The following is a 27,985-nucleotide window of genomic DNA, read 5'->3' as shown; positions in this document are numbered from 1 at the left end:
GGCCAAAGAACACATTACGCCGGGAAATCAAAACAGATATGAAAAGGATGAATGTTAACTTGAAAGAACTGGAAAGGATTGCCCAGGACATGGTTGGATGGAGAATGCTGGTGGGCGCTCTGTGCTCCTCCACGAGGGGTAACAGCGCGTAAGTAAGTGGTAAGTAAGTTCAGATATTCTTTAACTTGTTCCACTGGTATTCATTAACGAACTAAAATTTCAGAACTATCCTATGGAAAATTAGTGGAATCCAGGACACGCGTTTTGTCCTATTTGGGATTTATCGGCTGGATGCACCTACATCTCAAAGTTGATGTTCACTCCGTGACTTAAACCAAGAGTTATCCGCTTCAAAATCACAAGCCATTGGTTGCCTAGACTCAATAGCCAAGCAGATAATGCGATGGCTTTTGAAGCGAACGGTACTAGGTTCGATTACCTTAGTGGATATAAACAGTTAGATTCAGGTGCATTCATTCGACGAATCCCGGATAGGATGAGATTCGCGTTCTGGATTCCATTGCTAGCCACCATCCATCTACCTAAAGATGCTTACAATTCAATAGCAATATGGACGCAATCCTCAATCGGATTTCTAAACAACAATCGGAAGATCTAAACAATCAATATAAATAAACCGTGGGAAATTATTGTATAATTATTGAATACTTGGATTATTATATTTTTCTGTTCCCAGTATTGATGTATATACTGCAGTTCTATAATCTTTCTTCCCTAAATTATTGTTAATTAATTGTGCACCATATAATCAATTTTCCCTTATCTATGGCAAATTCTTGTAAACATTTAAGTTCCCTATTTGTTTTGCTATATGGTAACGTATTTAGTTTTTATTAGCATGTCATTTTTGAGTTACAACTGAATTTTTATAGTTGAAATCATGAGTCAATTGAAGATAGACCATCATGGAAAACCTGGAAGCACTGGACAGCCATTTTGTCCTATTATGGGACTCCTCACCAGTGCGCATCCACGATCCCGCACTTGCGAGATTCGAACCCAGGACCCACCAGTCTCGTGCCGGATCACTTATTAGGACGAAACGGCCGTCTAGTGCTTCCAGGTTTTCCATGGTGGTCTAGCTTCAATTGACTCATGATTTCAACTATGAAAATACTGAAATCTCCACAAAAACTCCTTCTGATCTACAACTAAATTGTTCTATAAAAGTCTTATCTGATTGTTATGTTCGTGTTCTGTCAAGGTAGAGGCGGAGCGCTAAACTTCAAGGCAATAGAGATGAAGATATTTATATATGGTCATTGACTCATCAGTCAAATGAATATTATCATATCACTGAATAGGCAGAAATTTACTACTCCACTACTCCTCCAACCACCATCTTATCTCAACATAGTGCACGCAGTGTCAAGCCACCTAGACTAGTGGCCACATTGCAACTTGATCGATAACATTCGATCAGCACTAAGAAGGACTTGACACGCATGACATTGATCACCATTTAGTAATCAATCAATTGTTACTACTTCTAGGGTCAATGAGAGAATTCATTAACAACAAACTCATTGATCAACTTATCCTCGAATAAACGACCTAATCACAAAGGTTCCTATACTACAAAGTATGTACTATTTTCCGAATATATAAGATGTACAAAATTCAAATATCATGTACTAGGAGCAGTAGATATACTTTTGTATACAGCTTTAAACGTCCAAGACGACAGAGGCAAATTACTTTATATCATTCTAGAGTAAAAGTGATAGTGTTAAACATATCAAATGCTTAATTTTTTCCTCCTTAGATTGTATATAAGAGGTGAATCAATGCTTTTTAAATCATGACCCTCAACCCTTAATACCAAAATGAATATTAACTTGATGAGACCGCATTTCATAAACAAACTAATCAGATGGTGTCTCTTGGATTTTAGGAGCAAACTTTATTCAGTCATATGAATACAGACCATTTCTACATCATAGATGTCAATTTGTGATAAAAACTTAAACCTAAAATACGTAATCCTAATTTGGAACAATGTGCGGGCTCTTAAAAATCTGTTTGGGTTCAAATGACTCTCTGTAAGACTGAGATGCAATCATAATTGATTGATAACTGAGTAGTGATCGATGTCATGTATATCAAGTCCTTCTATAGTACTGATTCAATTCTATCAACTCAGTTGCTTAAAAAGAGCTAAATGACATGAAACTTGGCTCAAATTTGGTTCCCTATCATATCTACGATGACTTTTATCGCCGATGAATCAGTTAAGAACATCAATCAGTTTATTTTATAGTTGAAATCATGAGTCAATTGAGGCTAGACCACTCTGGAAAACCTTAAAGCACTGAACGACAGTTTCGTCCTATTATGGGACTCCTTAGCAGTATTCATCCACGATCCCGCCACGCGAGATTCCAAACCAGGACTAATCAGTCTCTCGCGCGAACGCTTAACCTCTAGACCATTGAGCTGACCGGCATCCAACGGTGTTAATGTCTAACTTCGACTAATCCACGGAATTGAGTGACACATCCATCACTGTCTTCAGTGAGTTACTATCTCACAACAGACCTGTTTGAACTTCATTGGTCACTGCTTCTCACTAGAACTCCAGGAAATACCTCTTGAAGCCAGTTACTAGTGAGCATATTTTGATCCACACAAAAATCCCTTCTAATATTATTTGAGCTGAAATAAATGACCTTGAAAAACTAATAAACTTTCTTAAAAATCTTTGAACTCTAACATATCCTATTACTTCTATAATAAAATATTTTTTTGATTTTTTTTCTAATTCTTCTCTTATTGGTTGAAACATGACCTTAACATTACAAGGTCAATGAAAGTTGCTCATCTTTATCTAATAAGAAACATATTACAATAGAATATTGAAATTGAACTCATGAAGCATCGTTTAATTATTTTATTAATTATAGTAACTCATTGAAGGCAATGGTGAATTTGTCACTCAATTTCGTGGATTAGTTGAAGTTAGATATCAACACCGTTGGATGCCTGCCGGCTCAGTGGTCTACAGGTTAAGCGTTCGCACGCGAGAGTATGTAGGTATCAATACCAAGGTTTGAGCTGATAATTTTAAATAAACAGAACATTGGATGAACTATCATTAATAAAAATAAAAATGCATTCGTATTATCCCAATAGGCTGGAGTATTAAATTTTCTGAGATGCGGAAGTTATCATAATCTAGTCAACCACTAGAAGAAAGAAAAAGGAAGAGAGTAAGCAGCATTGTCTGACTCCGATCCTCGCTTGGAATGCGTCTGTCAGCTGTCCTCTATGCATGACTTTTTAGTGTACTCCGTCGTATAAATTCCGTATGATGTTGACGATTTCCTCAGGTACAGCATAATGTAGAAGAAGGTTCCATAAGGTTCTCCTATTCACACTGTCAAACGCCTTATCATCGTCAAGGAAGTTGATGTATAGTGACAAGTCCCATTCGATTGATTTTCCAACGATAATCCGTAGTGTCGTGATTCGGTCTGTGCACGATCCATCCTTACGGAATCCGATCTGTTTATCTTGAAGTTGTACACCTATTGAATCATTCATCCTATTCACTAACACTCTGTTTAAAACTTTTCCATGCACCTATGTTAATTGTTACTCTTAATCCTAATGAGCCTCTGTCAGATTCAGGGACCTTGACTTGAGTGGAAATTTCTCCAAAACCAGCAGAAATGGTCACTGGTTCTCTATTAAGACAATATATCTACTAGAATGGCTGCAATATTTAGCCTCTATCAAATCAAATCGTTCGAGAGACCCGCGAAAATTTTGCTGCACAATCAAGAACGACTTGTAATTTCTTCTGCCTCCTTTGAGTTAATAACTGCATATTGCATTAAATACCGAAGTGGACGATATTCTAGCTGACTTTGTATATCTGAAGTCAATTCAGCATATTATCTACTAATAGTCTCGTCGATGCTTTTGGTGTACCTTTCGGATAAAAATTCAACTCTCTTAGCCTGTGTCGCAAAGTCCTGGGTTCTAAATCTCGTGAGGCGGGATCGTGGATGCGCACTGCTGAGGAGCCCCACAATAAGACGAAACAGCCGTCGAGTGCTTTCAAGTTTTCCATGGTGATTTAGTTTCAATTGACTCATGATTTCAACTATATAAAATTACTAAAATCTCCACAAAACCCCCCTTTCTAAAAATTATGTAATAGTCTAGTTAAGAAAAACAAAAAGAAAGTGAAATAATCCAAGAAACTCAATAATGAAAGATTAGTGTTTTAGTAATAAAGATCACTAGGAATAACATTTTCAGATATAAAATGTTACAATGTAATAAGTGTGCGTGTGATGAAATCTCAGCATGGATACAGAAGGCTCGTCTAGCTTTCGCCAACTTGTGTCATTTATGGAGTAGGCGAGATATCCGCCGAGATATCCGCAACCAAAGAACGGGTTTACTGTGCAGCAGTTCGTTCCGTCCCAGTTTATGGCAGTGAAACATGGCCGATAAGAGTAGAGGATATTCGTAGGCTGCTGGTATTCGATCATAGGTGTCTTCGAAGCATTGCTCGTATATCCTGGGACCACCGGGTAAGTAATGCAGTTGTTAGGAAACGGGTACTGGGTCAGGATGGCAAATCGATTGATAATGTAGTGAAACTTCATCAACTGAGATGGCTGGGATATGTGTTACGTATGCCCAACCACCAACTGCCCCGACGTGCAATGCTTTATGGTGTAAGAGTAGGTTGGAAGAAAACTAGCGGTGGCCAGATCAAAACGTGGCACAAATCCATGAAGTCACTGACAATTGGACTGAGCCATGTTGGTAGGTGTTAACTACGTGGTTGAGATCCGCGAGATGATAGCAATCGATGGTTAGAGACCTTGAATGACATGGCTCAAAATCGTTTGCAATGGAGAAGATTACTGTTTTAGTAATGAAGATCACTAGGAATAATATTTTCATATATAAAATGTTACAATGTAATAAGTTGGTAACATAAGTATTAAATGAAATTCTATGTTTATCAATTTCTTATTTAACGAAATATATAAAATTACACTGCCATGTAAATCGTTGCAGGAATCCAGTTGTTGTGATGATCAGTGACTTCATTGATTTCAGTGCGAATGATGTAGGAAACTGATTGGTTTTTCGATTCGTCTGTGACATGTAATTACGTCTTGAGAACAGATGGTTAGTTGTATGGTGTTATACATAGTAATTCACTGATTACCTACTCATTTACTTACTTAAGCCTGTTACCCTTCATCGAGAAGCATAGGTCGTTCACCACCATTCTCTATACAACTCGGTACTGGACAATCCTTTACAGTTGTTTCCACTTTCTACTCATCCTACTCATGTCTACTTCCAATTCTCGATGCCATGTGTTCTTTGATCTTCCACTTTTTCGTTTCTCTTCAACATTCCATGTTAACGTTTTGATTCGTGATCCAGTTTTATAATTTCTTCAATGTATGTCCTATCCACTTCCAACGTCTTTTCTGAATTTCCTCCTCAACTGGAATCTGGTTTGTCCTCCTCTTCCATAGTAGACTGTTGCTGATGGTATCCGGTCAACAGACATTGAGTATGTTGTATAGACAATTGTATATAAATACTTGTACCATTTTGATGATTGTTGTAATAGTTGTCGAAGTTTCATCTCTATACCTTAAAACTATTTTGATGTCCGTATTGAAGATTGTGATTTTGAAATTTATTAAGTAGTTGATGTTAAATACTACTTAATTCGGTTTAGACAAATTTGACTGAAAAAAATTGTACAAAAAAGGATGAATTCATGTAGCATTTTGATTTATTTCCATGATCACATTAATCCATATCAATAGTTTCTATGTTTTCACTACAGGTCGTTGGATTCGAGGTTTCCTTTACCAAGTATGAGTCAGTTAACAATCCAGCTGACACAATAAGCGACAGTTACAACAAAGCCTTATTTGAATTTAGTCTTGCGCTGTTTGGTATTGTTTGGCAAAGAATAGTCGTGATCCTGAGAGAAATAATGCACACTATGTACAATTGCTTGATGTGAAGAATCTGATTACCTATAAGACAGTTACAAGGGATATATTAATGTAGTATTCATCTTGTAGTGAACAAGAACACTGGTGGGGACAATCGAATGTATTTAAGCACAAAATTACAGACTATCACACTGAAATCTAACAGCCATACTGTAAACAGTTAATTTGCAAACTATCAATCAATTGTCTCAATTTGACTGTTTCTTCTGCAAATATCCGTCCATAGTCTCCGATTATAATTGTTCATGCATTTTCGTACCGATTGCGTGCCGTTCCCGTTCTCTGCTTATCGATCTTCTACTGAAATACATTCAATGCCCGACCATCACCATATACTACTTATGTGGATATCAGTAACCCACAACACAATATCACCACTCATATAACTACTAATCTCGTTATTTATACAACTGTGGTGGATGAAGGCTTGAACATTTATAAAATATGAAAACAATATACTAAAAAAATATTATTTTCACGTCTTTCTCGAGTTATACCTTGAAAAAACTCTATCGTTCCATTGTTCCTAGTTTTACTTGAATTACTTCTTATTTTTATCGGAAGGGATTTTTGTGAAGATTTAGTATTTTCATAGTTGAAAGCGTGAGTCAATTGAAGCTAGATCGCCATGGAAAACCTGGAACCACTGAACGGCCGTTTCGTCCCATTGTGGGGTTTCTCAGCAGCGCGCATCCACGACCTCACCTCGCGGGATTCGAACCCAGGACCTCCCAGTCTAGCGCCAGAGCATTTAACCGATAGACCATTGAGCTGGCATCCGATGGTGTTTATGTCTAACTCCAACCAACCCACGAAATTGAGCAACCATTCACCAATTGTCTTCAATGATCTTCTATCTCACAACAGATCTGGTTTGAACTCCACTGTTCACTGCTTCTCACTAGAACTCCTGAATTTACCTCTCGAAGTCAGTCACTAGTGAGCATATGATTATTATTATTATCGGAAGGTTTTTTTCGAGTTTTAGTATTTTCGTAGTTGAAAGATTGAGTCAATTTTCTTTTCTTTCTTTTTTCTCTTATTTTTTTCTTTGTTCAATAAGTTTATTTTCATTTCTTGTAACATACTACTTATATCTATCTGTATAAGTAGTACACACTATACTATCTCTTTCATCTTTATTTCAATTTATTACTTATTTTCTTCTTTATTCAGTGAGAATTCTACTTTCATCTCCTGCTACATACTACTTATATCTATATATCTGTATAAGTAGTACACACTATACTATCTCTTTTATCTTACTAATCTGATGTACCAGTTTTTTACTGATGCATATTTGACTGATTCTTACACATTGTTTATGAATTAATGGCTGACTTGATTCTTTTCATACATACATACATACATACATATATATCTATAAATCTGTATGAAATTCTGTCAACCGTAACAATCATATTTGCTCTGAGGTCTTTTTATTCAATGGAGAGAAAGTATAATGTATCGTGACCCTCATTTTATTTAGTTTACCCTTTTTTTAATATTGTTTTTCTCTCTTTTTTCCTTTTTCTCTTTCTCTCTTTTCTCTTTCTTCTCTTTTTTGTTTTCTTTGTTACTATTTCATATTCATTGTAGATTCATTGCTCATTTTATCATGGTGATGATGATTTTTGTCAAAACTTTGAATTGAATCTAAACTCTTAATACATCATGACCTACATTCTATTTTCTGTATAATGTACAATTAAAGAAGAAAAAAAGAAAAATCAGTTCAACACTATTAATGCCACTCTATAAATTCATTTAACCATATAAATAAATGTAAACAAATGTGTAAATACAATGGAATTCAAATGGGATTTAAACTTGTACTGTGGTGTGGTGTACTTATATCCATATATAAGTAGTATATGGTGATGGTTAGACATAGAATAAATTTTGGCAGAAGATAGATAAGGAAAGAACTGAAATGAAATACGTGGAAGAGGTTAGGAACCTTTTGAACGTAAGCTCCCTCCCAACACCACTTGAATCGTTTGTAACTGTTACAAATGTTGCAGTCTCTAATAATTCCGGTCAGGTTTCTGAATACCATAAGACATTCAGTCTCAGTCGTTTATAGAATTGGTAGTTTTGGTGTCGAGTATAAAGGTTGTGAACTGGTGATATTGATTTGTTTCCTTATGTCCTGAAAGTCGACTTGGGCGAAAGAGACTTTCCTCTGGATCTTGTGGTGTGGTGTACTTATATCCATATAAGTAGTATATGGCGGTGGTAAGACATAGAATGTATTTTGGCAGAAGATAGATAAGGAAAGAACTGAAATGAAGCGTAATTAGTAGGAAAATGCATGAACAGTGGAATTAGAGAAGATGAACTGATATTTATAGAAGGAACAGTGAAGATTGAGACAATTGATTGTTAGTTTGCAAATTAACTGTTTACTGTATGGTTATCAGAATTTAGTGAGATAGTCTGTAATTTGTGCTTTAATACATTCGATTGTCCCCAACTAGTGTTTTGTTCACTACAGTACTAGCCATTGAGGTAATCAATCTTATTATCATTATAATCATTTATCTGGAATAGGCGGGTTTTTTCTTTTTTGGCAACTTGAATCGTTTACTGGATATGTGAACAGAAGGTTAATCAATGTACCATTGTTTAGATCAACAAAACATTTGAATAGGTTATTATTATTCTCAAAGTATTTATAGGTTACTTTTTAGTTAATGATGAATACTATAAAATGGGAGTTGATAATAAATCAATCTAAAAATTAGTGTATTAAAACATAGTTTTCGATGTGATAGTTGAAATCATGAATCAGTTGAAGCTAGATCATCATGGAAAACTTGTAGACACTGGACGACCGTTTCGTCTTATTGCGGGGCTCCTCAGTAGTGCACATCCAACATCCTGCTTAGCTAGATTCGAATCCAGGACCTATCAGTTTCGTGCACGAGCGCTTAAACTCTAGACCAGTGGGCCGGCCGACATCGAAAGGTGTCAATGTCTAACTTCAACAAACCCGCGAAATTGAGCCACTGTTCACCATTGTTTTCAGTGAGTTGATATCTCACAACAGATCTGGTTGAACCCCACTGGTCACTGCTTCTCACTAGAACTCCAAGAAATATCTCTTGAAGCGAGTCACTAGTGAGCATATGATCATTATCAGAAGAGGCTTTTGTGGTTGTCTATATCCAGTTGTATGTATTCATGTATGATATTTGATTACTGACGTTCTTAGCATGAAATGTTGTAGAAGTCATGTGATTTAACAGCTTTATAGTACAGAATTGAACTCATGATCTAAAGTCCTGTCTGTGAGAGCTTAAACATCAGGACAATGAGTTGACATACAATGGTTTACATATCTTATCCAAATAATGATGGAGTGTAAGTAGTTTCTTCAATTTTAGTGAGAAGCTGTAAAAAATAGAGTTCATCCATGTAAATAACATGCTCGTCACCAATCCTAATCATCGCACTGCATTATGCATTACTTTAAGTCGTAAATATTGAACATTCTTTGCCTACTCAATAATTTAATAATTAAACTCTAGTTGTAAACCTGAATACCTCCTGTTCGATCACTGACGAATCTGTTGAGGTAGCATTTTCAAGGAGTCTCAAACTGAAAGGAAATAGCTACCCAATGGCTCCTGGAAGGTTGAATACTTATATAGAAATCTACACAAATATTACAAGCATTACTGCTCAGTGATAAATCAATGTATTTCTGCCTATAGCTCTCATAGCCCTATGGCCTGTCCCATGACCGGGTGAAGAAGGAGGTTTGGGAGTGGGGTCAGAAACCCTACCCCGTAGAAAACAACCTCTCTAAAAAAGAACGCTAGGCAAAATAAACAATTTGAACCACGTAAACTCTGTCCTGGGAGTTGAAGGACCTTCATTCAGAAGAATTATGACGACTCATGGTAAAAGCCGAGATTCCTCAGAAGTCAGGAAGCCGATGTCCCCTCCAACAACCAAATTAATATAGGTACATGAAATGTTCGGGCTGTATAGAAGATCGGGAGAACTAGTCAAATTGCTGCACAAATGAGGAGATACAGATTGATGGCACTCGAAATCAGCGAAACTCATTGAACCCAATTTGGACAGAAAAGGATAGTTATGGGAGAGATGCTACTGTATTCCGGTCACTGAGGGGAAAATGCTTCACACGCAGAAAGTTGCTCTGATGTTCTCCAAAGAGGCACGCAAAGTATTAATAGAATAGGAATCTCATGAACTCAGGACCATCATAGCAACTTTCAAAACAAAGAAGGAGGGAATTACAATGAAAGTTATCCAGTGTTATTAACCCACCAATGATAGCAATGATGGCGATAAAGATCAGTTCCACGAGAGGTTGCAGTAGATTGTAGTGATATGTCCAAGAAAGGACCTGACCATGCTTATGGGAGATCTAAACGCCAAAGTCGGAGTGGACAACACAGGATATGAGGATATAACGGGACGACATGGGCTGGGAGAGAGAAACGAAAATGGGGAGGGATTTGCAAATATATGTGCCTTCGACAAATTGGTTATAGGCAGCACAATACTCCCCCCATAAACGCATACTTAAGGCTACATGGGTCTCACCGGATCACACTTCAGAGAATCAGATCAATTGTTTTCGCGTTACTAAAAAATCAGGAGGTTAATGGAAAACATAAGAACCAGAAGAGAAGCTGGCATAGATTCAGATCGCCAACTGATTGTGGTTGCCAATATGAAACTGAAGCCGAAGAAGTAATGGACAACTGGGAAAACAGAATCACTAAGGTTTGATGCAGCCTTCCTTTGAGATATTAGCAAACCCAACGAATTCAAGATAACTATCAACACTACGTTCCAAGCCTTATAGGATCTACTGTAAGGTGAAGAAACTACTATGGAGGACAACTGGAAAGTGACCAAAGAGGCATTAAATTCAACGTGTCAGGTGGTACTGGGCTGTAACAAACATCATCATAAGGAATGGATCTCCATGGAAACCCTGAACAAGATTCAAGAACGGAAGAACAAGAAAACAGTAATTAACAACATCCTAACAAGAACAGAGAAAGTCAAGGTACAAGCTGGATACACAGAAGAAAACAAGCAAGTGAAGAGGAGCATTGAAAGTGATAAGCAGCAATACGTGGCAGAGCTTGTAGTTGGCGTCGAGTCGCCAATGACCATGATCACCACCACAGGAAGATTACGTGCCAGGTATTAAGTTGGTTCCCTCGGTAGGCCAAAACCAGAAGGCGGTTGACGGTTGTAATAAGATATATTTGTTGGCGATCTCGTTGTGTCTAACGAATACCGAGATTGTGTCAAAGTTTACAAGCGGAACTACTGAGTGTATGCGAGTTCGTGAAAGATCAACAACAACAAACAGGTACAGTTAAACAATCACTGGTACAATTGATAATAATAATTGTTCCCATTATACCAGTCACTTTCTCGTCATAAAAGTAGGTCACTACAAGCTAACAACGACGGTGGAGAAAGCTGCAAGAAAAGGAAATATGAAACGACTTTATGACACAACAAAATAATTGACAAGGAAATATAGTAAACCAGAGATACCGGTCAATGAAAAAGAAGGCAAGACAATCACGGAAATTCAAGGAAAAGGAACAGATGGGTGGGACACTTCGAGGAACTCTTGAGTAGATCAGCTGCATTGAATTCATCAGATAACGAAGCAGCACCTTCAGACCTTCCTATAGTTGTCACTCCAACAACGGTCGAAGAAATCAGGGTAGTCGTCAGACAAGCCAAGAGTGTGAAAGCAGCATGATCTGACAAAATAGTAGCCGCAGCACTGAAGTCATACATAGAAGTAACTGCAATGGTGCTCCACATTCTATTCAAAAAGATTTGGAAGGAAGAACAAGTGCCGACTGATTGGAAAGAAGGGTACCTCATCATCGAACCCTTGAATATAAATATTTGATCGCCTCTTGTTGGGAATACTCTTATTGATTCTCAGGTACGGAACAGCAATTTATAGACCATTACTTTCGCTGTTTATCAGGTTACCTTTTACCAGAGAAACCTTTGCCTACACAGCTCAGGCTGTACCGTTTGAGGTGTTTTGCACTTTTGATGTGATGTGTTTTCTTTCATAAATGAGGGCCGCTTAAATTAAGCACAGAATTCGTGCTTCGCTATAATTTAATACGAGTCACATCAAAACGCTTCGCATACTATACAGAAGAACGTATTTTGGTTTAGTCAAATAAATTTTGGTTTATTAGTTTTGTGTTCAGAGGAGATATTGAAATTTCAGTCATTACAATAAGCGTTAAATAGATGCTCAGAAATCAATGGTAATAACAAACAGTGTCCATATTTCTTTCAGACATTCTCATTAACACTGCTACAACCAAAAAATTAAGAAAACAACTTGCACGGTATTCACCATGACCAGGATTTCCAAGACTTGTGTACTGGTATTGAAGAACACAAATTTGATAAAACCGAACAAGGCAATCCTTCAGCACTCCAGTTCCTCTGACATGGTCCTCATTGCGGGTGGGGGTGCATCTTAATTTTACTCTGGTTCCTTATCTTAACAAGATCAATAAATACACTGTTAACTTATTGCCCAAAAAGCAATTAAACGGAATTCCACCTCAAGAATCAAAAAATTATTCTTAAATGACGAGTATATATTGTTCTTGTAATAATCATACCAGATTTCACAACAGACCCTTGAGTTTTAGGTTTCTGAACCAAGGTTCCCAAAATACTTAACCGGAACAGTGTGAAACTGGAGATGTCCAGGGTACATACAAAAAAGATTTAGGAATAGAAAACTTGTTTACAAGAGTCCTCAGTAAAACTTAAATTAAATGACAGGGTAGGAATAAAAACACCAAAATATTATCCAACAGACCACTTTTGGGGAACTTTCATGATGTTTATTTCCTTACGCTTATTATGGAGTAAACTTTATTGTGTACAAATAACTGGTACTTGTTGATATTACTTGTGTTATTTGCCGTTTGTTCTAATTTCGGTAACAGTTATTGATGTGAACCGCGAAACAAGAAGCCTTAACAAATTACGGAAGCTATTTTTGGGGACGTTAATTTATTTAATTCAAAGCTTGTAAAAATGTAACATTTACTTTTGCCCCTAGCCTATTCTACAGATCATGAGCTTTCGTTTGATGTATTATTCACTGCCATAGCATTTTCTGTTCTAAAGCTATTGTCATTTAGATGTAACCTTTTGTACTCTATTTTCTACTACAATCCCCCAGTTTTTGACATAATTGTATTTTCCTAATTATTGTACGTTATGGTCAGCTTATTCATCTATTTATTCATGTAACTTTTCACCCTAATCTGAATTGGGAATTCGAGTGCTAGATCGGGATTGGAATAAAGTGATTAGTGTTCCACCTGTCTTTGTCTTGTCTCTCTCTCTCTCTCGCGTGCTTGCCAGCCAATTAGGGATAGGATAGTTTTCGTCTCTCTACCCCCACTTCAAACTCACGCATACTAGCCTCAAGGTTAAGTCAGTCAGCCTATCGGGTCAAGGTCTTAATGTACATTAGACAAGTCATACTCGGCACTAAAGTGGGTAGACAGATTCAAGGACGTAACAGTTATAATGTTCTTTACGTTTTCTTCTGTTTCTCAATTTAGCCGTAAGCTCATTAATTGGTCATGGGTCAGTCATACAATTATCCATTGTATTACATTCTGAGATTTGGAGAAAACGAAATGTGTTTTGTTAGCTGAATGAGCCTGGAGTAGTTTTGAAAAAATTACCTGACACATCACTTTCATAGGACACTTTGATAAAGATTTACTGAGATGAGTCTCGTGACACTTATGCCCAGGACAGTAATATAATTTTCGAGGATTTTCATATAGTCGGGCTTCGGAGAGTTTGTAGTGGTGTAGGGTCCTGACCAAGCGATCTCTGAAGCCGAACACAAAATTGCTGAGATTTGCACTCAATATGTAACGCTTAGGAAGGTTGAATATGGTGAACACGGGGACAATTGATCGCTATAGAATGGTTCAGCTTTGCAGGCGTGGTCATTTTATGTCTCTTGTTACTATTCACACTAAATATCCCATTCTACCCCCAGCCCAAATGTTTTCTTCAGAATTACTGAGTATCATATTGTTGATTGTCACAATACGATGAGTCAGTGTAGACAATGGTGTGACTTCCACGTAAGGTCTTATAGGTTAGGTAATCACATCGTGACAAATCTGCAATTTTGGGATTAGGTCTATTATTATAGTGACACTAATACTGATATTTTCTAGTAGTTTATCTGGATGCTCCAAATACCATTATTGAAGTATAGTCACTGGAAAAACCGCCTTTGCCAACCCTTAGACATTTTGCTAGCCATAGCTGCCGAAGAAACACAAGAGTCTCACTTGAAAATCCAAGTGATACAATGTGTCGTGAAGTACAGTAAAATGAACGACAATTTCTTTGGTCCGGATATGATCCATTCTGGTAACTGTTTAGTTACCTTTGACTTAATGCATTACATTGTATATAGCCGAAGTAAATGGCAATACGGTATGTCTTTTGACAGGCTTACAAGGGTGGGTGTCCGGGTCACTTATCTACTGGAATGTGTATTTTTCAAAATCCATTATTTTATGACCACGTAAGCTGAGGAGAAACTTTTACATTCAAGATGATAGGTAAACTCTTCAAAAGAATCCAAATGAAGCTCTTTATTGAGTGCAAACAACGAATAATCTATAATCCAAGACTATTTCTCCTTCCTTTCCAAAACTATAACAGGATTTTGAGCTCATCCTCACATGAGTCACAAAGTCAGTGTGTGGAATCAAGTTTCAAACCTTTTGGTCGCACGTAAACATACTGGGAGTTTTCGTTGAGTCTTTTTGGAACTGTTTACTTACTTCATCTTGGTCGATTATCAACATACTCTCTTTCCAAGTAGACTCTGTCATACTGTCCTACTGGCATCTTATAACAGTGAGATAAACGGTCGCATGAAGGTAACTAATCTTTAACGTGGACCAAACAGACTATATGTCTGCATTATTAGAAATATACTACTACATAATACTGGTTAATGAAAAGTGGCATTGGAGAATAGCATTGACACAATCAGCTTAAACTCCCTGAATGATGTAGTCACCGGTCATTTGATAATAAAAAACCTTTTTGTGATGCACTAGGAGACTTTCAAACCGGTTTTCTGGAGGCTAGCGCTTCCTGAAGTTTATCTTCAAAACTTTGGGTAACTTGACCTCTGAATTATCTATCATCATTGTTAAAATATATCTGAAGCTCCATTTTGGATAAGACTAATTCATCACATTTCCGTACCTCAAGGAGTAACTAAACAGAATATCGGGTTTAGGAAGACTGCAAATTAAGTCAGCTTCGGGGCAATAAACTCGATTGCTGTTTTGTGCAGAAGGATAAGAGGAGTAAAGTTACTGTGTATCATATCATTTGTAGCCCATTTTATATATTGTCTTAGACTTCTAAAACACCAAAATAAAGGTGTAATGATTTAATTGATATACAATATTTGGCAACACTGTTGTCCATAACACCTTAGTTGAGGATACCAAGGCCTGTCAAACTAAAATTTAAAAATGTAGGGGTCTGAAAATATGTAATGAAAATGGTTGACAAATAGAGAAGCATATATACATATGGCGGATACCTCACCAAAAACCTTCATATAGGGCTGCATTCAGTAGAAGTAGTAAGTTCAGGATCGATCTAGGCTATTTACTACTACAGGTAATACCTTTCTATGCAAAAATGATCTCCTTAACAAACCAGTATTAGATCCCATAAAATAGATGGTCTGACATTTTTATTTAAAAGATTTTTACGCTTGAAGTTTATAGCTACATTTTAAGTGTGTCTCAGTAGTCAAAAGCGAATGTAGGGAAGTCATTTGGTTTAAACTATCTTGCAAATTGGGAAATTGAGTATTGAATTTGGACCTTGGAATGGTTAGCGATTTAACCTAAGCGGATGGATGTTCGGGATGTCCTGTCGTTTGCGGTAGACTTTACTGCTTACATTATCTATTTATTCAGTCACCAAGCCCTCAGTTGAAGCGGTCTTTAAAACCTCCTCCCCCACCATCTCTTCAACTTGAAATAGATGCGAAACGGCCCAAGGTCAGCGCTGATCATATATCCGCATTTTCTGATACTTCATCCGATGTTGGTGATCTCGAAGGTAGTTTCTTTGTTCATAACCTAAAGTTAGTAAAAAAAATTATTATTGTTATTATAAGTATGGCGAATCCAGAAAGTACTTTGCTGCTTCATCCGTTAGTGAAAAAATAAATATATGTATATGGTATCTATTTTACCATTTTGAACACATCACCATGAAGCATGAGAACGAACATAAGCTGCTGCTCGCCTTTCAGACTTACCTTAAATTTTGGTAGCACTAAAAATGTGCCATAAACACTTATACTACCCGTCAACTGACTTGTGATTTAAATGTCTTGCATATCTTCGTAGAGTAAAATGACGCCTTACGTATAAAGTAATAAGGTGTTTGTGCAATCAAGCTTCAGCGATTACTCTTATCTCAAGTGATTTCAGCTTCACTGATGGTTAACTTAAGGAGGAGCAACATCTTAGGTAACAATTATTTTACTCGTGACAGAAAATCACAGTGGTCGTTTTCTCATTTTCTTAATGTGTTATCCCATTAAAGGAATTTCAACATGGTGATAAATTTGGCGTATTCTTGTCGGACAAACAATGCGGTCGTATCCAACAAACTGGATTTAGAAGAACGGTTGTTAACCTACGGTTTTAATCTGGTATTAGTCCCACTTAGGATGTGTCCATAACAACCAGTAATAATTCCTATTCTTACTGATATCTTAACAGTAGTAAGGAGTGCAAAGTAAAGTCAAATGAACTTATCTATTGAGTTACTTCTATTCCATGTTCATTTACAAAATAGTGTCTTTCTTATGAGTATTTCTTGTTGTATTTCTGTACTTCAGATTTTTCACGTCCGTTCAATGCACCGGATTCGTGGGATTCAGAAACAAGCAATGGACCTACTACTGTTGGAGCAAATGAAGTGACTGAGACTACTGTCCGTCGACTTACTGTACTTCTCGAAAAACGTGCTCTGAGCAACCAGGAAGCTCGAACTAAGTTCCCTGACCAACCTAAGCGTTTTATGCAGTCAGAATTGGAACTGCAAGAGACACTAGAGGAGATGCAGGTTAGTATCTTATGGTGTTTATGGTGGGTTTTATTGATAATAACCTGGATTTTAACTTTATTATGGGGAATTTTATATGAGTTCAAAAGTGAGAACTATGTTTTTCTATCATTGATGTTATGCAGTTCATAACTAAAGGAAGCCTAGTTATGGCCAGCTTTCAGGTGCCATATTCTCTGTCATTCGGTCATTTTTATTCAAGAACGTCGAAATTAGTTAGAATATATATGCACATATCTATATTAAGTATGTCAGTGATATACTTGGTGACTGGGTTATATAGCAGTTGTTTCACTTGTAAGCTTTCTTATTTTGTTGTTAAATACCATTCAGTCATTCAAACTAACATTATCGTTTGAGTGTTAAATTATTATTCTCCCTAGTTTCCAGGATTTCTCAACAGTTTAACCATTGTTTACTAGTCAGTCTCCACATGACTTTTCACGGCGACCGTGTTGTTTAGGAACTCAAGGGGATAAAAATCAAACGTCCAGCGCCTAAATCTCGTTGGTGGTTTCGAAGTATCCACCTGGGGGAGTTAGAAAACCCTGATTACAAATAGTGTACATGGGCTCCAGAATCCTGACGAAAAAAATGGCTACCATTGGACCTCATCTCTTAACCTTTCCCCATTGCCTTGTGGATTATATCTGAGTCAAAGGCTCGAAGAGTGGTCATCTGAGAAAACCATGTGTTCCAGTTTGGGCGTCTGCGGGGTATCAGTCGAGTTAGAGTTTTCGTTCATACATTTTATAAAAAGGCTGATAGGGCAAAGAAATAAATCTTTTGAGCGATTTTCACTGATATTTATAATATAATAATAATAATCATAAAACAGACGGACTAGGAAATCCAGGGAATGTTTAGAGTTTGGTAATACATCGACTCAGTAAATGTGACTCAGAGAGAGACACATCAAAATTGTATAGGAACACAAAAATTAAAGGAATTTCGAGGAAGAAGTAAGTAAAAATTCCTTTTCAGTCCGCATTGTTTTAGCTTAAGTCAATGACCAAAGCAAAGGGTTGGATTGTACAACTTTTTTTGGACACAGGGGTCTAGTTTATAGGCGTGGATTTTAATTGTTTTGGCGGTATTCTAAAAAAAACACAAAGTACTCAGTATGTTATATAAAATACGGTGAATAATTTGAAAATTTTTATTCAAGTTTATTTGATATTCCATGGTAATAAAGTGAATAGGAATACATCACTTGATCGTCTCTGACTGTCCATTTCTCAACCAGGCCAGATAGTGTTCGGAGATAGGATGACGGATATATCGTTATTGTGTATTAGTTAGGATCCACATAAATTACTAACCTTTGTCCAGACATCTATTCCCTTCTCTTTTTCGAAAAATTAAATAGCCTACATTAGTTGTTTTTATCTCCTTAAAAAATGACTCGTTTTAACGTTTATTTTAGGTGCTTGCAGCGAATCCAGAATTGTATCCAATCTTAGCGGAACAAACACGTCCCATATCACTATTGTTAGGTTTATTGGCTCATGAAAATACAGATATTAGTTTATCTGTTATTGATCTGTTGCACGAATTACTTGAATTTAGTTGTTTACAAGAAGCCGGATTAGGCAAAGTTAATCAATTTTTAGAAGTTTTATTTTCTGGACAATTGATACAATCACTTATACAGAATATTTCACGTTTAGATGAGACAAAAAAAGATGAAGCTGATGGTGTACATAAAACACTCGGTGAGTTTAACTTGTTAGATTGGTTATTGGTATTGGTTCGATTAAAATCACTCAGTCAGTCATTCACAACGCATAACATGGTATGCATGTAAATCGGTTCAAGTTACCATACCCCATTAGCAAAGAAATGAAATTACTGGGCCGAATCTCAGATTATTAGAGGTAGTAACAGTATCATTGGTAATGGCGAAGATAAAGCGTCGAAGATACGATCCGAGAAAATATAAATTAGTGAAATAAAACAAAAAAGAGGAATTTAGAATCTCAGAATTTGAAGGAAGACAAAGAACGGATGTACATGTGTCATTGCATATGGTTTTGAGCCATGTTATTAAAAGTAACCATTGGTTGCGATAATCACGCCGACCCCGACCAGTCAGTCTACACATATTAACACGGCTAGGTTCGGTTGTCAGTAAATTTATAGCAACCATCCTACAATCAATTTCGATTCTAGTCAATTCTGGTTAAGCCCTTTTTATCAACTTACTTAACAGACATTGTCATTCGGATAGTAACAATTTGCATATTCTTTGCACTGCTATACCACTAGAACACATGACACTAGCCGAAATCTTGACTGCTTAAATATCATTCGATGACTCATACTCCTCACCATTATATGTATGCACGCAAATACTATTATCAGCCTTTGTTTTGTTTTGCTGTGCCCTTATTAAATCTGACTATAAATTACCTATGTAATTACTTGCTACTCGCTCGCTTGCCCCTCGTTCGCTTCCTTCGCTTATTCGCCTGTTCACTCGCTCTCTCGCTCGTTAATATTCGCTCAGGTGTTGTTAGCTTTCTAACCTGAGTTATTCGACAATAAACTGTAGTTGCTGCTATCCTTTGTCTTCTGATTTTACGCACCGTTAAGATTAGAATTATAACGGTTATCGAAGTAAACGATTAATGAATCGCGGCACTACAAATTCATGGACTGATGCCATGTTTTGGTTTAGCCGCCCCTAGCTTTCTTCCAGCCTATTCCTACATCATTAAACATAGCCTGTCGAGGTAGGCGGTGGTTGGGCATGCGTAACATATGTTCCAACCACCTTGGTTGATTATTTATTACCTCATCAATCGACTTCCCATTTTTTCCTAGTACTCTATTCTTAACCCAGGCATTGCTTACTCCGTGGTCCTAAAATACATGAATGATGCTTCAGAGGCATCAGTCATTCTATTTGTAGCTAACAATGTTGTGATGTCGTGTGTCCAAGAGTTGATACTGACACCTAGTCTGCTTATACTCGAGCCCAACCAGCTACTCGAGCAAAAAAACTGAAAGTGAGAAAGTTTATTTACACAACCGAACCAATTGTATGTGTACGGATTTATATATATATATATATATATATATATATATATATATATATATATATATATATATATATATATATTCATCGGGAAACCAATCCCTCAGAAATGAAAGCCATTTGTTTGATTTTTGATTGACCCAGTGTATCAGACAGGATATCCCTTAAATATTCTTCTAATTACATAATTTTTAGTGCACATAATGTATACTGACGTTAGCTTAAACATGGAGCACTGAAAACTTCTTTCATCTTAACGTGAAACTCTCCTTTATAAGTGATCACCTATGACCTCGTCAGGAAACGAGTCCATGACCTTCTGGCCTCGCAACCACCACGTTACATTTAGATCCAATAGTTTAAATGTTCAAGTCCATGCATTTGTGTTTCCCACCTACATAAACAACAATAATTCTGCATACACAGATACTATATACGTTGAACCACCGATCCTACATGCAAATTTACCATTAAACAAAACATTAAAGAAGCCAGTCAAACATTTCGTATTCTCTGTATAGTAATGACGATAATAATAATAGTAATAGTGGTTAATAATATTATAGGTCGTTCAAACCCAGAAACTCACATGTTTAAGCACATATGATGTGAAATCACAGCACACCATAAATACTAAGTCTCAATAAATACTTGGAAAATGTGTGGTACAAAGCTGAGTAACAGGTTCATAGTTAATTAACTGTAATTTATGAATGGGGAAATATGTCGCAGCAGTTAATGAGCCTAATAAAAACTTTGGACAATATAAAAATATGCATGGAAATATATAAACTGACTCTCCCTGAAATAAATACAGGAAAGTGACATGCAAGTGAATTCTTATGCAGAGTAGAGTCATTGTAGAGAGATTTATATTAATCATAAATGATTTAAGATATAATAATAAGCGTTTCTTCACCCAGAAGTAATGGTTAGCAACTAGCTTATTATCGCCGAAGCCTGGATCGACAAATTGTTATTTCAACACCTAACATGCATCAAAACAACTTTTTACTGAGTAAGGATGACAAGTCGGTTGATGACGTAGTAAGTCTTCACTAATTAAGTTAGTTGAAACATATAGAACGTGCGCACCAGTCACTGCCTACCTGGATGCACACGGTATTTGATGGTGTTTAGGAGTAAGTTGAAAGTTGGGGGCGGCCAGATCAGTACATAGCGTCATTAATTGTTAGTCTGAATCACGTTAGTAGGCACAGCCTACTTGTCTAGGATCCACTTGGTAACTTTGATCAGTGGTTGGAAATGTTGAGTGATATGGTTCAAAATCGCTATATCGTAGATGCATTCAATCTTTTCATACTCCTAGATCATGAGTTCCAAATTTATTTTACACTGTTTATTCCGCAAATTCTTTTTTTTCTCTCCAATCTTATTCTCTATTTCTTATTTTCCCTACTGTCATTGATATTACTACAATCACTTCATTGTTATTCATCTTGATAATTTGGTCTCATTATACAGATATGGTATGGTAGCTTGAGTCGATATCATATATGATGGGTTCTCATACTGATAATGACTGATTGGTTAAAAGTAAAGTTAACTCACGGTGTAAACTGTTTTTTTCAAATTATTTATTTATTTAAACATAAATATTGGCACAAGGAAGCACCAGATACATATGCGCCGCACAAATCTCATTTGATTTGTGTGAGGGATGTAGTACTGCCCATGTGCCCAAACTAAAGCAGGTGGTTTTCTTAGGGGTTCACACCCGGATCCTTTGACCTAAAGGTCTGATCCACAAGACAGTGGAACATCGTGAGGAGATGCAGTCCCATGTTAGCCGGTGACCAACGATTGATTCGTGCGCCATTTGTTCCTTCAGGATACTGGAGCCCATGTGTACCACTGACTTGGGATTGTAGTTTCTCAACTCCTCTAGGTGAACTCACAGTGTCCACGAACCCGGTTAAAGCACCGGACATTCGCTTTTCGTCCTCTCAATTTTGTAAACAACACCCGTGGTGCGAGAAGGCAGTGAGTAGGACTTCCCTGACAGAGGCTTTATATTCACGTGGTCATGTGAGAGTATTTCGAGAGGGAGAGCGGACTCTCGGCCGTACCAGGGCATTCGGGGGCTTTTTTTCAAATTACCCAATCTATACAACTTTCCAATTTTGACGATTGTTTTGTTTGCCATCATCACCTTTGTTTTTTCTTTCTAATCCAGTGTAAATGTTTCTCTCATTTTATTTTATTTTCTAAATTCATTAATAGGAATTATTGAAAGTTTATTAGAAATTCGTTCAGATATGAATGTAACAATGGCAAATCAAGGTTTATTTGCATGGCTTTTAAGACGTTTACAAAAACGTCCAATATTTGACAAGAATAAATTATATGTTAGTGAATTATTATCAATTTTATTACAAATGGATGAAGCTAATCGTCGTCAATTAGGTGAAGTTGATGGTATTGATATCTTATTGCAACAATTATCTGTTTATAAACGACATGATCCTGGAAGTCAAGAAGAAATTGAATTAATGCTTAATTTATTCGATTGTCTTTGTAGTTCACTTATGTTACCTGAGAATAAAGATAGATTTTTAAAAGGTGAAGGTATACAACTAATGAATTTAATGCTTCGGTAAGTTAGATAGTTAGTAACAGTTGTAGTTGTGGTGGTTATTTTTTATTCAGTTAATACTTTCACTATATTTTATGCCTCAATTAGTCAACAATTGAAAACTAGGTTGCGTTGGATAGATGTTATATCCTAAGCTCTTCATCAATGATGTATTTCTTGGTACAATGTACCAGTCAGAAATTGGCGCTTCAGTTCTTGTTATAAAAACAGTCGGGTTTACAATAGGTCTGTCAGAAAGGTTCTGGTTTATGTTTGTGAAATCTACCCACTCTTAGCTTCGGGCGTTCGGTGACGTTCGGTATTCTGTTATCGTTATCTTCAAAGGATTGGTGATATACAGTGTCAGAATCGGTCTCACTTCATTTGTATTCTGCGTACTTTCTTTTGGTTCTATGTTGTCATGCCAGAATTTGTGTCCATCTGTACTATGGTCATCAAGTTTTAATCACATTACCTAAAAACTCTAACACATTAATCTTGATCAAACCTAGTGTACATCCACCAACACTGATCGAATTAAGGTTCCTTCGAGTCTGGTGGAGTACAGACATGTCGGAAATAGGACGGTTGTCACCAATGTCGTTGGATGATCGCTGAGTTACATCGCGACTTGATTAAAGTTGAGGTTGTACCATGGGATGTCGACTTAGTGGCTCTAAGAAATAGCTACGTGATCCAAATATCCTTTGCTCTATCCGTAGTGGGGTTGTGGATAGGGGCTTGTGAGGAGTCTCATACTAGGATGAAGCAACTGTGCGATACTCTTTGATTTCTAATGGTAACCCGACTGAAATTAATATATGACAAATAAAACCCATAAATCTGTTCTTAATTTTTTCTCGTCGTAAAATTATCATTATTGATTGTGTATATTCTAGTGAAAAACATATGTCTCGTGACAGTGCTCTTCGTGTTCTTGATTATACTTTATGTCCTGTTTCGCAATTAATGGATCAAAATACCAATGAATTGCAATCACATCAAAAGTCAACTATCAATACAGTGGATCCTGAATCTGTAGTTATAGCTAATTGTTCGAAGTTCATTGAAATCTTAGGTTTACGAACTATTTTCCCATTATTTATGCATTGTCCACGTGAACATGCGCTTCGATCAACTTCATCTGGTTCAAAAACCAAGGTGAAAGTTATCAGTGGTCCAACTGCAGCTGAAATGGAAGAACATGTGATTAAGTAAGTGTAAACTATTCAGTTTGCTGTACCTCAGTTCGCTCCTTCCTACTTAATGGTTATGAACCAAGGTCATTAATAATTTATTTATTTATTTGAACACATTGGTATAAAGAGGCATCAAATACATATGCGCCACACTGAGAATAGAAGAGAGTAGATAAATGACATAGTATATAATAAAAAAAAACAAAAATGAATGTGAATTGTCTGAATTTTAATTGAAGCAAGAGTAGTATTTCCAATATTCATTGTCATTTCACTTGATTTATGTGTGGACTGTAATACTACCCGGGTGCACAAACCTAAGCAGATGGTTTTCTTAGTGGGTCACTTCCCAAACCTTTTACCTAGAGGTCTAATCCACAACGCAGTGGAGTAACATTAAGAGATGCAGTTCCATGGTAACCGGTAACCAACAGTAAGTTGATATACTATTTGTTGCCTGAGAATCCTGGATCTCATGTGCATCATTGGTTTGGGATTATGGTTTTCCAACTACCCTAAGTAGATCCTCCATATCGACTAACCTGGTTAAAGCGTTGGGCATTCGCTTTTTGTCCCCTTAATTTCGTAGACAACACCCCCGCCATGAGAATGCACTGAGTAGGACTTCCCTGTCTGTGACTGTATACGCGTGGCCATGCAAAAACATTTCGAGAGGGAGAGAAAACTCTCCTCACCCTCAACCTTACCAGGGCTACTAGTATTCGACCATAGGTATCTTCGGGGGATCAGCCGTGTATTTTGGGACCACCAAATAAGCAATGCCGAGGTCAGACCCAGATTAGTAGGTGAGGGTGACAAATCGATTGATCAGGTAGTGAATCGTGATCGACTGAGGTGGGTGGAACATGTGTTATTTATCCTTAACTGCCGCCTACCTCGATGGGCTATGTTGCGTGGTGTACGAGTAGGTTGGAAGAAAGCTAGAAATGATCATATCAAGATATGAAGACACTGATCATTGAACTGAGTCATTTAGGTAGGTGCAAACTACCTGGTTGGAGTCCATGTGATAATCATAACAATTAGTTAGAAACTTTGGGTGATATGCGTTAGAGTTGTCTACAATGGAGCAGATGCATTCACTCGTTTCCCCTTAGAACTTTAGTCCCGAAATTTTCTTATACCATGTCTTCCTTTTCTATACCTAATCCTTTCTACTACCACTGTGGCTGTTTTTTCACCTCTACTACTCCGGGATTTGTCTCGAAGTAATTTTTATGTCACTGTACTAATGTGGTGTGGTCACTGAGGCCGATGCACGTATGTGTTAGGTTTTACGTTCCATATAACTGGTTGGTTAGCTGTAACTATTGATTACAGATGACATTACTGTTATTACTTAATGGAATTTTTGAAACTTGATATGATAATGGATTACATCGGTTGATTACTGCGTAAAAACCAATGTCTTGTTTATCTTTCACTTAATACTGATCGAAATCTGTTGACGAATTTTCAATGTTAGTTGGGACCAGAATTTCTCGGTGGTAATGTTTCAGGCTGTAACGTTGACTAAGGAGTATTTGAGTGTGATGTGGTTGGGTGGTGAGATTAGTTCTCTCAAGGTTAAAATTACACCTTACTATCAAGTGTCAACTAGGATGAAAACTAAGTTCCAGCATCTCGAGGGAAAAATGTGGCTACGAATCTGTTTTGGTTACTGGCTACCAAGCAACTGTGTTTCTCGGCTTCATCCACACTACTTTGTGAATTGAACGTTTAAGTCAAAGTTTCTGAGTATAGTCTTCCGAGAAAACGATTATCTTAACCGAAATATGTGAATGAATAATGTCTTAAACTTTTTAAATAATCATTTCTTATGAATTTCGAGTTTTACCACTACTCTTTACAAATATGAACATTTCGCCTAATCATTCTACTCATCCCTTTGTTTCTTTTCTTTGTTTATACAGTATTATTTCCGCTTTGCTTCGTCATTCACCTCCGGAAACTTTTAAACCTCGCGTTTTGGCTAAATTTGTTGAGAATGATCATGAAAAAGTGGATCGACTAATTGAATTACATTTGAAATACTTAGATATTGTTAAAGCAACGGATAGTAAAGTCGAAATAATGCGAAGGGTAATAATATCTTTGTTTTTTTTTCAACTTAGTGCATTTCGTATTTATAGTTGATATCATTGATTGACTTTAGCTAAACAACCATTAATAATCATGGGATATGGAACAAGTATTTCGTCCCGGAATGGGGTTCCTCATCAATGTTCTGTTATGCTCTGAAGTCTGTTTCAGTCATAATACACGCATACTAATGCTTGCCGTGTTAAGTATACGGAGTAAGAAGGTCGAACGTGCATATTAGTCCATGCGTAGATATATGCCATGTTCAACTGATATCTAGACAGATATATGTGAATGATGATCTAGGATAGATGAGTAATCAATTCACATTAGGTTACTCACGTTTGCGTTTCCTACTTATCACTTGGTCTTAGGACAACATGTGACCTGTTTAACATCGGAACAACTAGTGACCTGTTTGGGAGTGTCTTGGATATCAAGTGCACAGTCCCGATCACGTTGAACTTGAAGCTATCAAGCAAGGGTGTTACCTTTAGTCCACTGATTTAGAATCCGATAGACCACATTTTTAACTTAAGTCGTTTCAGGATTTCGCACGACTTTTTACTGGGACTCTGAGAGTTTCTTTTATCGTATCTGCAAGAAAGGAACTTTGGTTATGGGTTACTAATGGGGAGATGTTTTGTGACTTATTTGTTCGAGTCAAAGTATGTAAGGAAATGGGTCTCCAATCAACAACATTTTGGTTGAAAAATCAATGCCTCCACCACTAACTAACTGTCCCTTTTAAAAATGTTTAATCTTAAATTACTATTTGTCCACTAAAACTATGACCTTCAATTACCATTGTTAAAGTTTGAAACATGTTTGTAATCTTCCCTCCCCCCAAAAAACTCCTAGAACGAGAAAAAGTGGATCGGTTATACTCGGGGAGAAGTGGAAACAGAATTAATGCTCAAACGTTTAGAAGGTGGACTATTGCCATTACAAGTTTTTCCATGTGATTTCTTATTTTCAGTAGTTGTTTTTAGTTGATTGATCAATCCACAATGTGAATTATCTTTGAATTAAATAGTTTCTATGATTATTCCCTTCATCTTAATAATAAGAACCAGATATTAACTAGTTTGACTTACTTCACTCAATGATCTGAAGATCACGTACGTAGTTAGTTGCCGCGACGAGATCTTGTATTTCACCTCACTAGGTTTTTGATGATTTAATTTTGAAAAAAAACATACTAAAAAGAAACAAACGTCCGGTAATTCTCGATTTTCAGTTATTGTTTAACTTATTTGTTTATTTTTTTTGCCCCCAAATGCCCTGGTATGGCCGAGAGTGGGGAGAGCCCACTCTCCCTCTCGAAATGCTCTCACATGGCCAGCGAATATATAGCCTCTGCCAGGGAAGTCCTACTCACTGCCTTCTCGTGGCGGGGGTGTTGTTTACGAAAGTGAGAGGACGAAAAGCGAATGTCCGGCGCTTTAACCGGGTTGGTGGATGTGGAGGATCCACCTAGGGGAGTTGGAAAACCCTGATTCCAAACCAATGGTGCACATGGGCTCCAGTATCCTGATGGAACAAATGGCGAATGAACCTGCTGCTGGTCAACGGCTACCATGGGACTGCATCTCCTCACGATGCTCCACTGCCTTGTGGATCAGACTTTTCGTTCAAAGGCTCGGGGTGTGGCCCCCTAAGAAAACCACCTGCTTCAGTTCGGGCACCTGAGCAGTATCACATCTCTCACACAAATCAAATGAGATTTGTATGGCGCATATGTATCTGGTGCTTCCTTGTACCAATATTTATGTGTTTAAATAAATAAATAAATATTTATTTATTTATT

General features: G+C 37.0%; 1 protein-coding gene across 1 annotated transcript in view; it reads left to right on the top strand.

Moving 5' to 3' along the window:
* Positions 1-15,975: 15,975 nt before the first annotated feature.
* Smp_089400 (hypothetical protein) overlaps positions 15,976-27,985 on the top strand; it is a gene marked incomplete at its 3' end in the record, with an annotated part of 16,060 nt that continues 4,050 nt past the window's right edge. The window contains exons 1-7 of the mRNA XM_018797913.1: positions 15,976-16,040; positions 16,076-16,220; positions 17,011-17,237; positions 18,664-18,952; positions 22,522-22,894; positions 23,773-24,087; positions 26,007-26,175. Of these exons, the coding sequence (XP_018652908.1) occupies positions 16,011-16,040; positions 16,076-16,220; positions 17,011-17,237; positions 18,664-18,952; positions 22,522-22,894; positions 23,773-24,087; positions 26,007-26,175 (1,548 nt within the window). The 5' untranslated portion in view covers positions 15,976-16,010. The remainder of the gene's footprint in view (positions 16,041-16,075; positions 16,221-17,010; positions 17,238-18,663; positions 18,953-22,521; positions 22,895-23,772; positions 24,088-26,006; positions 26,176-27,985) is intronic.

Source organism: Schistosoma mansoni, chromosome 6 (assembly GCF_000237925.1).
Source record: "Schistosoma mansoni strain Puerto Rico chromosome 6, complete genome".
Taxonomy (NCBI): domain Eukaryota; kingdom Metazoa; phylum Platyhelminthes; class Trematoda; order Strigeidida; family Schistosomatidae; genus Schistosoma; species Schistosoma mansoni.
The sequence above is the reverse complement of the archived record's forward strand: the minus strand, read 5'-3'. Positions and strand labels throughout refer to the sequence as shown.